General features: G+C 38.5%; 3 protein-coding genes and 1 pseudogene across 3 annotated transcripts; 1 reads left to right on the forward strand and 3 right to left on the reverse strand.

Moving 5' to 3' along the window:
- The first annotated feature begins 685 nt into the window (after window positions 1–685).
- Window positions 686–2,932, forward strand: LOC114538222 (annotated as a pseudogene).
- Window positions 2,933–4,733: 1,801 nt separating this feature from the next.
- On the reverse strand, window positions 4,734–5,723 carry LOC114533409. Its single transcript, XM_028554925.1, has one exon. The coding sequence runs from the start codon at window positions 5,721–5,723 to the stop codon at window positions 4,734–4,736; it is 990 nt and encodes a 329-aa protein (XP_028410726.1).
- Window positions 5,724–10,417: 4,694 nt separating this feature from the next.
- LOC114532464 lies at window positions 10,418–12,160 on the reverse strand. Its single transcript, XM_028553975.1, has one exon. The coding sequence runs from the start codon at window positions 11,662–11,664 to the stop codon at window positions 10,675–10,677; it is 990 nt and encodes a 329-aa protein (XP_028409776.1). The 5' UTR covers window positions 11,665–12,160; the 3' UTR covers window positions 10,418–10,674.
- Window positions 12,161–12,545: 385 nt separating this feature from the next.
- LOC114532454 lies at window positions 12,546–13,900 on the reverse strand. Its single transcript, XM_028553963.1, has one exon. The coding sequence runs from the start codon at window positions 13,796–13,798 to the stop codon at window positions 12,800–12,802; it is 999 nt and encodes a 332-aa protein (XP_028409764.1). The 5' UTR covers window positions 13,799–13,900; the 3' UTR covers window positions 12,546–12,799.
- Between the last annotated feature and the right edge of the window lie 404 nt (window positions 13,901–14,304).

Here is a 14,304-nt window from a genome sequence, read left to right on the forward strand (position 1 = left end):
TTTAATTTTAAAAGTCATCACTTATAAAAAAGCAAATTATTTCACGAGAAAATTAGGAAATCTACAAGAAAAAATGCAGTTAAAGTTCAAAATGTGCATATCAAAGTATTTTATCTGTATTATCATCAATTGAATATGAGAAATTCCTAAAAAAACCTTCTCATACATGGTTGTCCAGCAGAATGCCTTACGGAGGCCGTGAACTTAGATATGCCACTGCGAATTCAGGCAGCGATTAGTTTTTGACTTTTATTTAAGCTACTTTACGCAATTAGTTTGCAACTGTAGGCTGTAGCGAACTGCATGCATCTTTATCAATTATCATTGAGTCATTGACCTATCTTTTTAGCAGTCAGGCTGCTGATAACCATTTCAACAACATTCGCTATTTTTTAAACTGTACTACAACTGTACTAAGCGCTTAGAACAGTAATGTATAGGCGCTATATAAGTATTATTATTATTATTATTATTACAACTCAGAACTGAGCATTGTCAAAAACATAATATGACTGAAAAACTAGAGCAGCGGTCGAATCGTTCGCATTTCGCACCGAACCACAAACTACATTTGAAACACTTGGCTGCTGGGAACTGAAACTCCAGTGTCTAAAGGTCAGTTCACACGATCCAATTTACTTCTGACGTATGGAATGAAGTCTGTATGGCAGAGCGTTATCTCTACATGACGTCAATTCCACCTTCCGGTGGTTTCGAAAGTCAAAAACAAGTAACATCGACATTGAACTAAATGATTTAAAATAATTTCAATAAATCTGAAAACTTCTGGGATCATACGTCGCTGAAGCAGCGTTTTCACATCTGTTGTAAGTCCTGACTAGTTTAATGGCTTGCATGTGCTTTGCAACCCGAAGTGATAGTGCGCGGTCGAAGTACCGAGACGTTCGCTGATCTTCGAACAGCAGGGCATTATTATGTCTCCGAGTATTTCAGTCAGTGGCTCTTACGAAGGGAGACTTGCGTTGTACCGCCAATCCCTTGGACTACTTACAATCGCGTTCTGGGGCCTCGACTTAAAGCAGGCCAGAGTGTATCTAAAGAACGCGGAGATGACACAGAATTGATGGTGTACAAGACGGTTTTCAAGTGCGGAGAGTTGTACGAACAGCCAATGTTTCTTATCGCACAGATAGACTACGACCCGGAGAATAAAACGAAAAAGGCACCAGCGGTGCTCAGATCGTTCTTGCCCAATTACAAACAACAGCAGCTTGCTTCGACAACGGAGAAATTGGATATTGACTGGGCAATCATCCATGCTGACATTGGTGCAATTATGATCGAGATAAAGACTGCCACAAACCCTCTGGTGGACATTGGCGATGCTGTTACGTCATTACACAAAGCTGAAAGCCTGTTGCGGCTCTTCTGTGACGAATTATTCCCCATTTACAAAGTGGCTCTCTTCCCTAATAGCGAATGTCTTTCGGAACACCAGAAATCCGAGATCAAGAGACTCGAGCTGAAAAATGACTTTGTATTTTGTGACAGTGAATTCTCATCGCAGCCAGAGGTCGTTCTACGTTTGCTGACGAGGCTAAAGGAACTTACTACTGAGAAAGGCCATTCAAAGGAAAAGCTCTTGGAAGAGGCAGACGAATTGCTCGACTACATGATATGCTTGAAATGCCTCGTTACATCGTCCGTAAACAACAGCAAGGTAACACGAATCATCACCAAAGATGATGTTGTGAATGTTGTAAAGCAAGTGAAGAAGACTGATGTTAAGCTGGTATACAACATGATGTTTTCTCGAAAGCTGATCAAAAAGCTGGACTTGTGAGAAAGGTGAAAAGTGCTACTGAGGTTCTGTTTTTAAATCCTGAGCAGATCGCTGTATGGGATGGTCCAAAGCACCAGGTTTTGAATGGGGTAGCTGGCACAGGAAAGACAGTCCTTATTCAGCATAAAGTTTTGGACCTGGATAAGTCGCTTCCACCCAAGGAACAAATCAGAGTTGTGACTACAAGTGCTGTGTCCAAGGTGTATGAGAAATTCTTCGGTCGGAATGGAGCAAGCGAACGAGTAAGTGTTTCTACCGAATTGAATCTTAATTTACCTATTCATGATCCAGAAACAGTACTGTCTCAACTGTGTCGAGCTCATCTTTTTATTGACGAGGCTCAAAACCTGAGGCAATTCAGTACATTTCTCAAGGCGATCAGCTCGAAGAAGAACAGCCAAAACTACGTATGGATTCCCCTCGATCCCCTGCAAGCACTCGACAAATTACACATGACTGTCGAACAAGTATCAACGGAGCTTGGTATTGCCACACTTCCGGCACTGTACCATGTAATGAGGTGTACTCCAGAAATCACCCACTTCTGGTCCAAGTACGTTCCACCAGAATCTCCTGTTTCTTTTGCCCAGGGCAATCGGATGTTTGTACAAGATGTGCCAATCTATCGTCCACGTAGCAATGAAGAAACAGTGGAACTTATACACGGTTTGTTGCAGCAGTATGTTGATGGCGAAAACATCGCGTACCGAGACTGCGCAGTACTGGTCCATTCTCCACCTCTATCAAAAATCCCGATCAGAAAAAATCTTCTTGCAAAGTTGGGTTGGTCTGAAAGCGATTACTTTCTGAGCACAAGTGACGATGACATTGTGGTTCGAGATATACCAAATGACATTTGGTCACTCGAGTGGTCGTACGTGTTCCTTGTTGCCCAGGATGCTAAACTCTTCCCAACAGACAAGGAACTCGATGGCATGCAAGATAAACCAGGTTATTGGGACCCAGGCATCTACATATGCAGTTCCAGATGCAAGGTGCAGTTGTTTTTGATAGCAATGGAGACCGGAATACGAATGAATGTTGACCTTCCTGCAATCCACGTTCCAGCTGAAAGAATAAACTTTTCCTTTAATTTTTTGTCAAAATAATTTAAATTTTTTATCTACAGGGTGTATAAAAAAAATTAGACAATTTTGAAATGTTTAGAAAACTATAAATTTATCAAAATATCTCATAGATTTATGCTAGTATGGGTACTTTGGCATCTTCAGGTCATTCTAACACTAAAAACAAACAGAAAAATTAACCTCGAAAAATGGAAGAGCGGTTTGTGGAAGCATCATTTTGAATTGCTTGTGCAAACATGAATGAGAGTTTTAAAATCCAATTTGAATTCAAGGGCTGAACGTTTGGGTATTTGTTTACAAAGAATCGAAATTTCAGAAATTTTGATGAAAATTAAGTCAGCCGCGCAACTGCGTAAAAGTGGGCTTTTTTCCGTTTAACTCGCAGCTTGAGTAACTTTTTTCACAACACCATTGTTAGTTTAATCACCCGAGCAATCACTCATGCATGAAATCATTCGTGCATGAAAAAAGTTACTCAAGCTGCGAGTTAAACGGAAAAAAGCCCACGTTTACGCAGTTGCGCGGCTGACTTAATTTTCATCAAAATTTCTGAAATTTCGATTCTTTGTAAACAAATACCCAAACGTTCAGCCCTTGAATTCAAATTGGATTTTAAACCTCTCATTCATGTTTGCACAAGCAATTCAAAATGATGCTTCCACAAACCGCTCTTCCATTTTTCGAGGTTAATTTTTCTGTTTGTTTTTAGTGTTAGAATGACCTGAAGATGGTAAAGTACCCATACTAGCATAAATCTATGAGATATTTTGATAAATTTATAGTTTTCTAAACATTTCAAAATTGTCTACTTTTTTTTGATACACCCTGTATACGACTGCATAAACCAATTTTTTTCGCATGAGAGCATTTAAAATTAATTGGATAGAGGCCGTTCGAGTGCAGAGTAGCCTTGTCTTGGTGATTCATAGTGACTGTTCGAATCGTATGGCCTTTGCATTTGTATGTTTGAGTATATAATTCAAGTATCATGGATCAATGCTGAATTTGTGAGGTTTATTGATGTCTTCTTGCACGAATGTTTCGCTATTGATGTCTCAGCTGTGTGAAAAACTCATTACAGAATCCAACGTTAACAGTTGAGCCTCCGATGGACCACATTCCACTATTAAACTAACAAGGAATTTTTAATATCCAGTACAGCTGGAAAGAGCATCCTCAAATTAGTAAAATTGGAAAGTGTTGTGACGAATTATTGTAAAGTGTGAAAAATATCGCGGTGTGAAGTTGGTAAATTTTCCTATCGTTTGGGATTTAGTTTAATAGTGGAATAGTCGATTACAGTCCAGTTAGCCACCTTCTTCCTCAGTGCCTAATCATTTGCAAAAGTCTTTACGTATTTTAAACATATTTTCTCATTTTGACAACTATTTTGTCACATATTTCGATTTATTATTGACTGTGGTTCCTCGAGACGGTAATACTCGCGTCAATAACAACACAACACAAGACTGGATATTGGTATATTGTATCTAATTTGACATAAACAGATCTAAATTGTAATAAGAAATTATGAAATAATGCAATTAAAAATGAATTATATGCAGTTTAGTTCTAAAATAAAATCCAACCAGGTTAGCATAAATCTCTCACTGTTCAGTCCATACCATTTAGTTAGCAATTGCTCGTTTTGTGTCCGTGCAGAAATTTTATACCGGAAATTGAGTCTTAATATCTACGTTAATTAAATGTCAATCATATATGTAAATTAATTAATAATATAATAAGTGTTTAGTTTATAGCTCGTCTATGGAAAATGCAGTTGTGGTTCTTACTATTTAGGGTGAATCACACCATTCTGAAAACAGTGCTTTTGGTATTCTTCATTCTTGCACAACTTCGACGATGCGGATTTTGTCGTTTGCACCGTGCAAATTAACATGAAGTCTCCAGGATTGGGACTTTGGTATGTCCATGTGAAATTGATGAGCAGTGGGCAAGTGCAGCGATAGTTTTCCTTCATCACAATTTAAGACTATCTCAACCGTGTCACCTTGTTTGAACAAACCATTTAAAGACGTGTCATTTGTATACGATCCGCCTTTATGCACTTGACCATCAGCGCCTATTGCCCATCCATTACAACCAGACCATTGATACGAATGACCTTTCTGAGATTGTGGCACAACATCTGCTTTAAGTATACCCACCAAGACCCAATTGTTATTTTGCATTGACTCTACTTTTAACTTGAATCGCACAATCCCCTGTTGGTAAGTATTCTCACCTAAAACATATTTATGTCCACTATTTGGATCATGAACTGCGACTCTCCCCTCTTTTTGAAGAGTAATCTCTGGGCTTCGTAAATTGAATTTGTCCGTTGGCCCAATTTTGGTCGGAACAATGTCCTCACTCAAGCCAAGATATCCGACGAGGTTTTGGAAATTCTTAACTTGGTTATCAGGGACATCGGGCAATGGTGCTGGATTCTCCGGGGTGGCCATTTTCTTCGCACGAAGATAATCCAAAATGAAACCAAAGTATACAGGATTATAATCAAAGAAGACAGCGCCATCTTGGTCACGAGGCACGCTATCTTCCCAACGACCGCTAAACATTGACGCGAGTAAGGAATCTTTAACTTGACACAGGGTCGATCTTGTTGTGGTGAATTTTGTCCCACCGATGTTCAAATGGATGATATCGTCGTCTCTGACTATAACTGCGTTCAATTTCTTCTTCTCGACGTTGTAAGCTTCGATTTCCGCATCCAGCTTTGCTCGTTCGGCTTTGAGAACGTCGTGAAACTCTTCCTTGATGAATCGCTTTACCAATTCATCAAATCTTGTCAGCATTTCGTCGCAACTCATCTTGTAGATTTCTCACAGCGAAAGGGATAATTTGTGACAGCACCAACTTGTAAAACAGCCAGTATTAATGATTTGGCTTGTCAATCTTATCTTCGCGGAAAAGGAAGGCTATTCTGAGAAGAACATTGCGAAATGCAGGAATTATAATGTATCTGGTTTCTTCTTATGCAAATTGCAACATCGATACCTGATCGAGGAAGCCACTGGAGAGGGGGGGGCTTGACTTAGCTGTGCTCTTATCTTTCGTAACAACACCATAAAATTCAAAGTAAATCTAACAAAGTAAATCTAATCCGGCTATCCGGTCATCCGTGTTTTCTATCATGCCGTTGTCTCACTGTCTCGTGAACTCCATGCAAGTCCTTTAGATCGTTAATGCATGCATGCATGGGCACGAATTGTCTGAGCTAATAGATCCCTAATTTGATCAAATAAGAATATTTACACATACTCTCAGGTCCCATCGATACGGCAGCTTTAATACACTGTATACAAATATATATTTGTCGCTTACAAACGGCCCGCGTAAGCTAAAATCCTATTAATATTCTTGTATGTTTGCATGGTGACAACAATAAGTAAACCAGACACAGTACTAAAATGCGGTGCCCGCAATGCTTGCCTAGAAATAAAACGTCCGCTCATTTCTAAGGACATCACCAACTTACATTCTCCTGTCGGCCGCAGCCTGGTTGGTTGGTACATTAAGGTCAAAATTGCGCCGTTTTAAAATCTTCAGAAATAAAATATTTAGGCTAAAAATACTATCTAAAAATACTATCAAAATGAATAGAAACGTGAGACGAATAAACTGGTGTAGAGCCGGAAACTAGAAAAGCAACGATACAGAAGTCAAGGATTAAGCGTACTGCATTTTGTCATAGAGTTCGCAATGAGCGATTTGTCATAAAGTTCGCTTATTGAAACTATACTTTAAAACCTTCGAAATAGAATATATTTGGCTCAAAGTACTATAAAATAAATCGTAATGTAAGACCGATCCACTTATTTAAGGACGAAAATTAAAAGAGAAAACCAACGATATGAAAGATATCAAAGACCAAACTTACTATTACTATAGTAAAGTATAGCATAGTAATTTTGAGCGATTTGTCAACAATTCAATTTCGTTTGTCTTTCAAACGTCATAAATCGCTGCGAATACTCTTGTTTAGTAATATATTTAAGACCCGTAAGTATAATTTCTTACGCTGAATCGAATGGTGGTATTTTTGTCCTTCTTGGGTGCATAAAAGCAGAGATACACGCAATTATCAGAGTTTGAGATTGAAATTGAAAAAAGAACGTTCCTTTAAAAAAGGAATTTGCCAAACGTACAACAAGATTAATAGTAATAATTAGGAAAAAATTCCAAGCATTCCAAGTATGTGCAAGGAATTTTTACTAGGCGATTAAGGAAACGTATTGATGCGAACAAACAAACTCACAGGCAGAATATAGAATATAATGCGGTGCCAAACTTGGCGCGGGCACCGCAATATAATGCGGTGCCAAACTTGGCGCGGGCACCGCAATTATCTTGTAACTGATGAAGGCCCGAGCTAAAGGACCGAAAGCTTTGCAGCATTAAATACTTACGTGGTGTAAGGTACTACAAGCGCTAATTTACTTAAAATTCTATTAGCAGAAAATTTTATATGGCCAAAAAAACCCAGCAGACGGGGACGCGATACTATGAGTGAAGCAGTTTACTCTATCAACACAGCGATCTACGTAGCAGTTTGACCTGAGGTGAAGTTTTTTTATAGCATTGGAGACTAGCTGACGCGATGTCGTGAAATTCCTCTTCAACCAGTTCATCCAAGCTTTAATGCAGTAGAATGATTTTTTGGCTTGATATTCGAAGCTGCTCACACACACTTAATTTCATGGCTAGCAATTATTCTGCCTTTAAATCTTGTCTTCACATTTCGTGAAACAATGTATATGGGGGAATAATGATACTACGGAAACGATGCAGTATAAATGAAGGCTCCTTGCTATTGCAAAATTATCGATAAAAGTCATAAAACCCCTCTTCTACACATGCGTATGCTCTGACCTGGTCAACATGGATTATAACTCGTGCTGATCATTTGGTTTACAAATCCATATATGGTGAAAAACACGCACGGACATGAACAGGAATCCCATCTGCAGAAAATATTCATATGGAAAAAATAATTTACGGTCTCTGACCCCTATTGATAAGGACGTCTGAACAATGCAAGGGCAAAGGGAGCAGATTTTGGTGATAGGGCATTTCTGTAGGGGGCGCATATCAGCTAGAGAATGTTTGCAAAACATTTGTTTGATCGTGTTTTCTCTTTCTAAGTTAATTTCTGGAGGTTTTTCACCAAAAGATTGTACTATTTTTTAGGCTCGTTGGCTACACTTCTACTTAGGATATAGAATGTAATTCTTTAAAATGAAAGGGTATCTTCGCCCACCTTGGCCCTGCTAGTAAAAGGCAGGGGGGAAAGCTACCCTTGCTGCCCCCTCCTGTTCCCCCTTGCTTCAATATGTTCAGGTTTGGATGGGTTATGAATGACCACACAATTTTAAACTGGTAAACGTTTGCATAAATTTCACACAAATATTATAATGTAGCCTGAGCATGGATAAAATTGGGTACGGGTGCCCATTTTAGACGTACTGTACAAAAAAATTGATTTATAGTGCAAACAACGCCACATGGTGAAACCCACAAATTGCCTAAGACTCGAAAGAGTTTGGGTTTTGGTCGAGGGTCGAGGGTCGAGGCTAGTAAGTCGAGGGTCGAGAGTGAGGTCGAGGGTAAAGTCGAGGGTCGATTTTTATCGCATTTTACAATCGGCAATGTCGAGGGTGAAGTCGAGGGTCAATTGTAGAAATTCACAATTTGCCTATACTAATATTGTATTGTTAATAATATTAATATTATATTATTAATATTATTATTGCTAATATTTTCTTCTACGCAATATGCGATACAGCGCAAGCTATACAAATTATATGTATAAGTATACATACAGATTGCAGTTGCAATTTATGAATCTTTGGGCATTATATTTTACAAGTCAGACTTCCAAAACGGGTTAAACTTATTAATTAATTCTCTTGCATGAACATCTTCCCATCTTGCGGTCTCACTTTTTTGTTTTTTGATTCCTGTGTCTTAATAATATCCGAGTTGTCACCTCGAATTGCCGACATAGTGGTGAGACGATGTGCCATGTGGTGTCGGTTTTCACTTTACTGAACTCTTGGCTTGGTAAATACAGCTTTCTATCCGCTAGCGAATATTTCTACTCGAATCTTTGTTATAGTCAGGACTATAGTAACACGTATTATCATTTGTCTTCATTACATATAGTAAGGAAAAATCCAGTTTTTAGCGGCGTTGCCACAATTTCTAATTCAATTTTATCGGCACTAGATGCAGGGCAAAGGGAAATCCTCAATCAGTGTGACATTCAAATTGTATCAAGTTTCTAGGTTTTCAAGATTATGACTAGATTTTGACTAACGACGTATTTCGACCCTCGACCAAAACTTCTTTTACAAAAGTTCGTTATTAAATAGATTCATTACTAATAAGTAAATTGTAGGTGCATCGCGTACGTATTCAATACTGCAAAGCATGGCGAGCTACAGCAGACTTATCCAGTTTACCTTCTCGCAGTTCGTCGTATGTTCTTCTAGACGTATTAAGAGAGAGTTTTAAGCTTTGCTTTTAAGCTTTTTAAGCTTTAAGTTTTAATTATCTTTGCAGTATAAAATATTTACGTGGTATACCTACAAGCTAATTTTATATCACTATGCAAACGTACAAGAATATTGTTATAAAAAAATTATGTTGTATTGTACATATTGTACTATGCCTGCATTTCAGTTTGAAAAACAAGCATCACAAGCCGTAACGCGTAAATAGCAATGCGAAAATAACAAATATACCATATTCTTCCTATGGGCCATGGCTATTTTACTCTTTCCAGTGTAACATGCAACTGTTTGCAGAAGCGGTGAGCTGCCTGCATGCGTTATTCACATGCAACTGTCAATTCACTTATTATAATAGTTTCGGACAACAGGGCGGAAAATATACCCTCGACATTGCCGATTGCAAAATGCGATAAAAATTGACCCTCGACTTCACCCTCGACTTTGCCGATTGTAAAATGCGATAAAAATCGACCCTCGACTTTACCCTCGACCTCACTCTCGACCCTCGACTTACTACCCTCGACCCTCGACCCTCGACCAAAACCCAAACTCGACTCGAAATGAGATTATTGAAATTTTTTATTCGACACGTCAAGACAAGTTTTGCCAGTCGTCTTCAGTGGAATTCTAATTATTCTATGACATGTAATACTATAGTCTATATCTTTCATAATATTATTAATATAGCAGATGGACAGGGCTCAAAGATTTCAAAATGCACGAATGCTTGCTTTGAAATGGCAGTTGCCAACCAAAACAATTAGGATACGTCTTAAACCACTGTAATAGAGGCTCGATGAAGTACAAATTACACACAACACGTTTGTGGAACAGTTTGAAGGAAAAATGAGTCAACTATAGGTGCTCCGGCAGGAATCGAACCTACGCTTTTGCGATGCCGGTGCAATGCCAATGGTGGCAAGAGCATTGCACCGGCATCGCAAAAGCGTAGGTTCGATTTCTGCCGGAGGACCTATAGTTGACTCATTTTTCCTTCAACTGTTCCTGGCTTGAATTTGAGTGTGTGTATAATTCCACTCGAACTTAATTAAGACCCTTTAAGCCCAAGAATTCACATGATATATATGTTAATTACTAAGAATGCACATAATTATTCAACTAGATTAAGTTGTTCATGCATTTGAACTATTATAGCTCAGCAATGTGACAAGACTGAGTTATTTCTTACTATATGATTAGGTTGAATCACACAACTATGAAATTAAGACTGTACTTTTCGAATTCTTCATTCTTGCACGACTTCGACGATGCGGATTTTGTCGTTTGCACCGTACATATTAACATGAAGTCTCCAGGATTGAGATTTGGGTATTTCAATGTGAACCTGATGACCACTGGGCAAGTGCAGTGATAGTTTACCTTCGTCACAATTTAGGACAACATGCACTGTGTCACCTTGTTTAGATAAACCATTTAAAGAAGAATCATTTGAAGCAACTCCGCCTGCATATGCATAACCATTTGCCCCAAGTGCCCATCCATTACCACCAGGCCATTTAAATGAATTATCACTTTGATATTGAGGTAAAACATCTGTTCTCAACATACCAATGAAGATCCAATTGTTATTTTGAAATAACTCTAAATTTAACTTGAAGTTCACAATCCCTTGTTGATAGGCATTTTTACCTAAAGCATATTTATACTGACCACTTGTATCGTTAACAGCGACTCTCCCGTCTTCTTGAAGCGTAACTCCTGGGCTGCGTAATTCAAACTTTTCTACTGGCACAGTTATGGTCGGAACAATTTCCCCACTTAGGCCCAGAAACCCGACAAAATTTTTGAAATTTTGAAGTTCATCATTCGGGACATCCGGCATTGGTGCTGGATTCTCCGGGCTAGCAATTTTCTTTGCCCGAAGATAATCCAAAATCAAACCAAAATATTTGGGATTGTAATCAAAGAAGATATTGCCCTTTTTATCTCGACGTACGCTCTCTTCCCAACGACCGCTAAACATTGAGGCGAGTAAGGAATCTTTAACTTGGCACAGAGTCGATTTTGTTGTGGTAAATTTATCTGCACCGACGTGTAATTCTATGATATCATCATCGCGGATCACAACAGCGCTCATTCGTGGCTTTTCAGCGTTGTACGCTTCGATTTCAACCCTCAATTCTGCTTGTCTGCTTTCGATGACGTCGTGAAATTCTTCTTTAATGAGACGCTTTACCAAATCGCCGTACTTTGTCTGTAAATCGTCAGAGCTCATCTTATGGATGTTTTGGAATGACTTTTGGAATGGTTTGCTATATAGAGGCGCTGTTCCCTCTTCGTAAAATGCGATGATTTTGCTCTTCTATCTTATGTTCGCACAAGGAAGTGGTTTTCTGAGTATGGCCTTTTGTTAAATATTAAAATTATATGTTATCCGGTTTCTTGTTATGCAAAATACCGACACAATTAACCGACACCTGATTGGTGCAATACCACAGGTAAACATCACCAGACAAATTTAGGATAGTTAGGTATTATATTTCGTACACAACAATAGGATCGTCGCTATATTTTCGGCTAAATATACCATCCACTTCTTTTTATTTTAGTTAGAGTTAAATTCTTTGATGGTTAATAAGAAAAAAGCATTTTCTGGACATCGCACTTGGAGATTGATTTCACGCGACAGCATGATATGTGACCTCATGTTGATCGAAGTTACACAGTTGTGCAATGGAATTATTTTATTATTATATTTGTGTAATTCTAATTTATCGGTTTTACTAATTTCGACTTGAAATCGACCGGCATTGTTAAATCATGCAGGTAAATTTCCTTCAAGTTTGAATATATTGATGTAATCTTTATTATTGCATTTCTCTCTGTGTTTCATGATGCCATTACGTTATGATATGTATAAACCATAGATATAAACCTGCCTATCGAGGCGAATTTCTCAAGCCCGAAAACTATCCGCACAGGAGAGGAACTTGCTGAGCTGACAGCCTTGCGTGGTCTTTAGCTCAGCTAATAGCTCTCGTGTATAGCCACTCTGGAAGCAATTCGGTATAGTCACTATAGTGTAAACGGGGCCTTAGTTTATATAATTGTTATGTGATAGGCACAAATAAACACACGGTATATACACTATATTCCTCAATTTTTGTAAATATAATCACACTGTAGACGAAGAAAATATTGGATTCAATTGATACAATTACTTTCTAAATATGAGAGTAAAATAATAGATTCAAATTATATGACGTAAATCCTAGTTATATATATTTGGCAATTCATGTTATTACGAATTAACAAACAAAAAACTAAGTTGCTTATATGTTTTATGTATGGCTTGACTGTAATAATGTGGCTAAAGTACAATGTCTTTTATATGATCATACAAGTATTCTTCAAATTTTCGCAACTTCGACGATGCGGATTTTGTCGTTAGCACCTAACAAATTAACATGAAGTCTCCAGTTTTGGGACGTTGGTATGTCCATGTGAAACTGATCACCACTGGGTAAGTGCAGTGACAGTTTGCTTGCATTGCAATTTAAGACCAGCTCAACCTGATCGCCTTCTTTAGACAGATTTTTTAACGAATTGTCATATGCAAATGTTCCGCCTTTATACATTTGACCACCGCAACCGAGTGCCCATGCATAACAACCTTCCAACTTAAATGACTCCGTATTCACTGACTGTGTTACATCGACATTACCATTCAGTATACCAATCATGAACCAATGGTTATCCTTAAAGGACTCTAAATTCAACTTGAAACTCACAACTCCCTGTTGGTAAGTCTTACTACCTACGACATATTTATATGCGAAGCTCGAATCATGCACTGCGACTTTTCCGTTTCCTTCAAGAGTAATTTCAGGGCTCCGATCATTAAATTGATCTGTCAGCAGAGTTTTCACGGGGAAAAATTCCTCAGTCAAGCCAAGATATCCGACAAGGCTTCGGAAATTCTTAACTTGATCATCAGGAACTTCTGGAAGTGCGGCTGGATTCTCCGGGGTAGCCATCGTCTTTGCACGAAGATAAGCCAAAATGAAATCAAAATATTTGGGATTATAATCAAAGAAGACAGCGCCGTCTTGGTCACGAAGCACGCTATTCTCCCAACGACCGCTAAACATTGAGGCGAGTAAGGAATCTTCTATTTGGCAGAGAGTCGATCTTGTTGTGGTGAATTTTTGTCCACCAACATTCATATGAATAACATCATCATCATCGACCGCAACAGCGTCTAATTCCTTCTTTTCTGCTTCGTAGACTTCGATCGCGGCCTGTAATTTTTCTCGTTCGTCATCAAGCGCGATAGTATTGTGAAACTCCTCTTCGATATATCGCTCTGCGAAATCGTCAAACATTTCGAGTAAATCGTCGCCGCTCATCTCGTACGTAGACCGTTTAATGCAACAGGAATAACTTCTCTGGCTGGTATACGAAGGCGGCACTGCAATTTACTCATTTTAAATGCAAGCTATGCCGTGCCGTGCTTCCCGTGTCGTGCCGTTTCGTGCCGTGCCGTGTCGTGCCAATAACTTAAGTCCAGACTCTCCAGTGACAGTAAACACTGTAAACGGGGTTTTGATCAACGAAAATGAAATATACTGTTAAAGCTATCCATTTATTCTAGTGGTGATCTTAAAGTGCACGGTTGCAGTTTATAAATAACTCAAAACGACATAACAAGACATTATTATTATTACTATCTTGGTCCCATATGAAAATTTCACAACCGTGAAATCACATCATAAAAACTATACTAAGATATTTAGCCTTCTCAACGAACAAATATTTGGAAGTGTTAAACTGAACCAGCCCGTCGTCTCGTATAGCTACGCTATTGTATTATTATATACCGTAATTACTCGAATAAACGCCTCCCTCGAATAAA

The sequence above is a fragment of the Dendronephthya gigantea genome, unplaced genomic scaffold (assembly GCF_004324835.1).
Source record: "Dendronephthya gigantea isolate DGI-Jeju-01 unplaced genomic scaffold, DenGig_1.0 000002F, whole genome shotgun sequence".
NCBI classification, from domain to species: Eukaryota; Metazoa; Cnidaria; class Anthozoa; order Malacalcyonacea; family Nephtheidae; genus Dendronephthya; species Dendronephthya gigantea.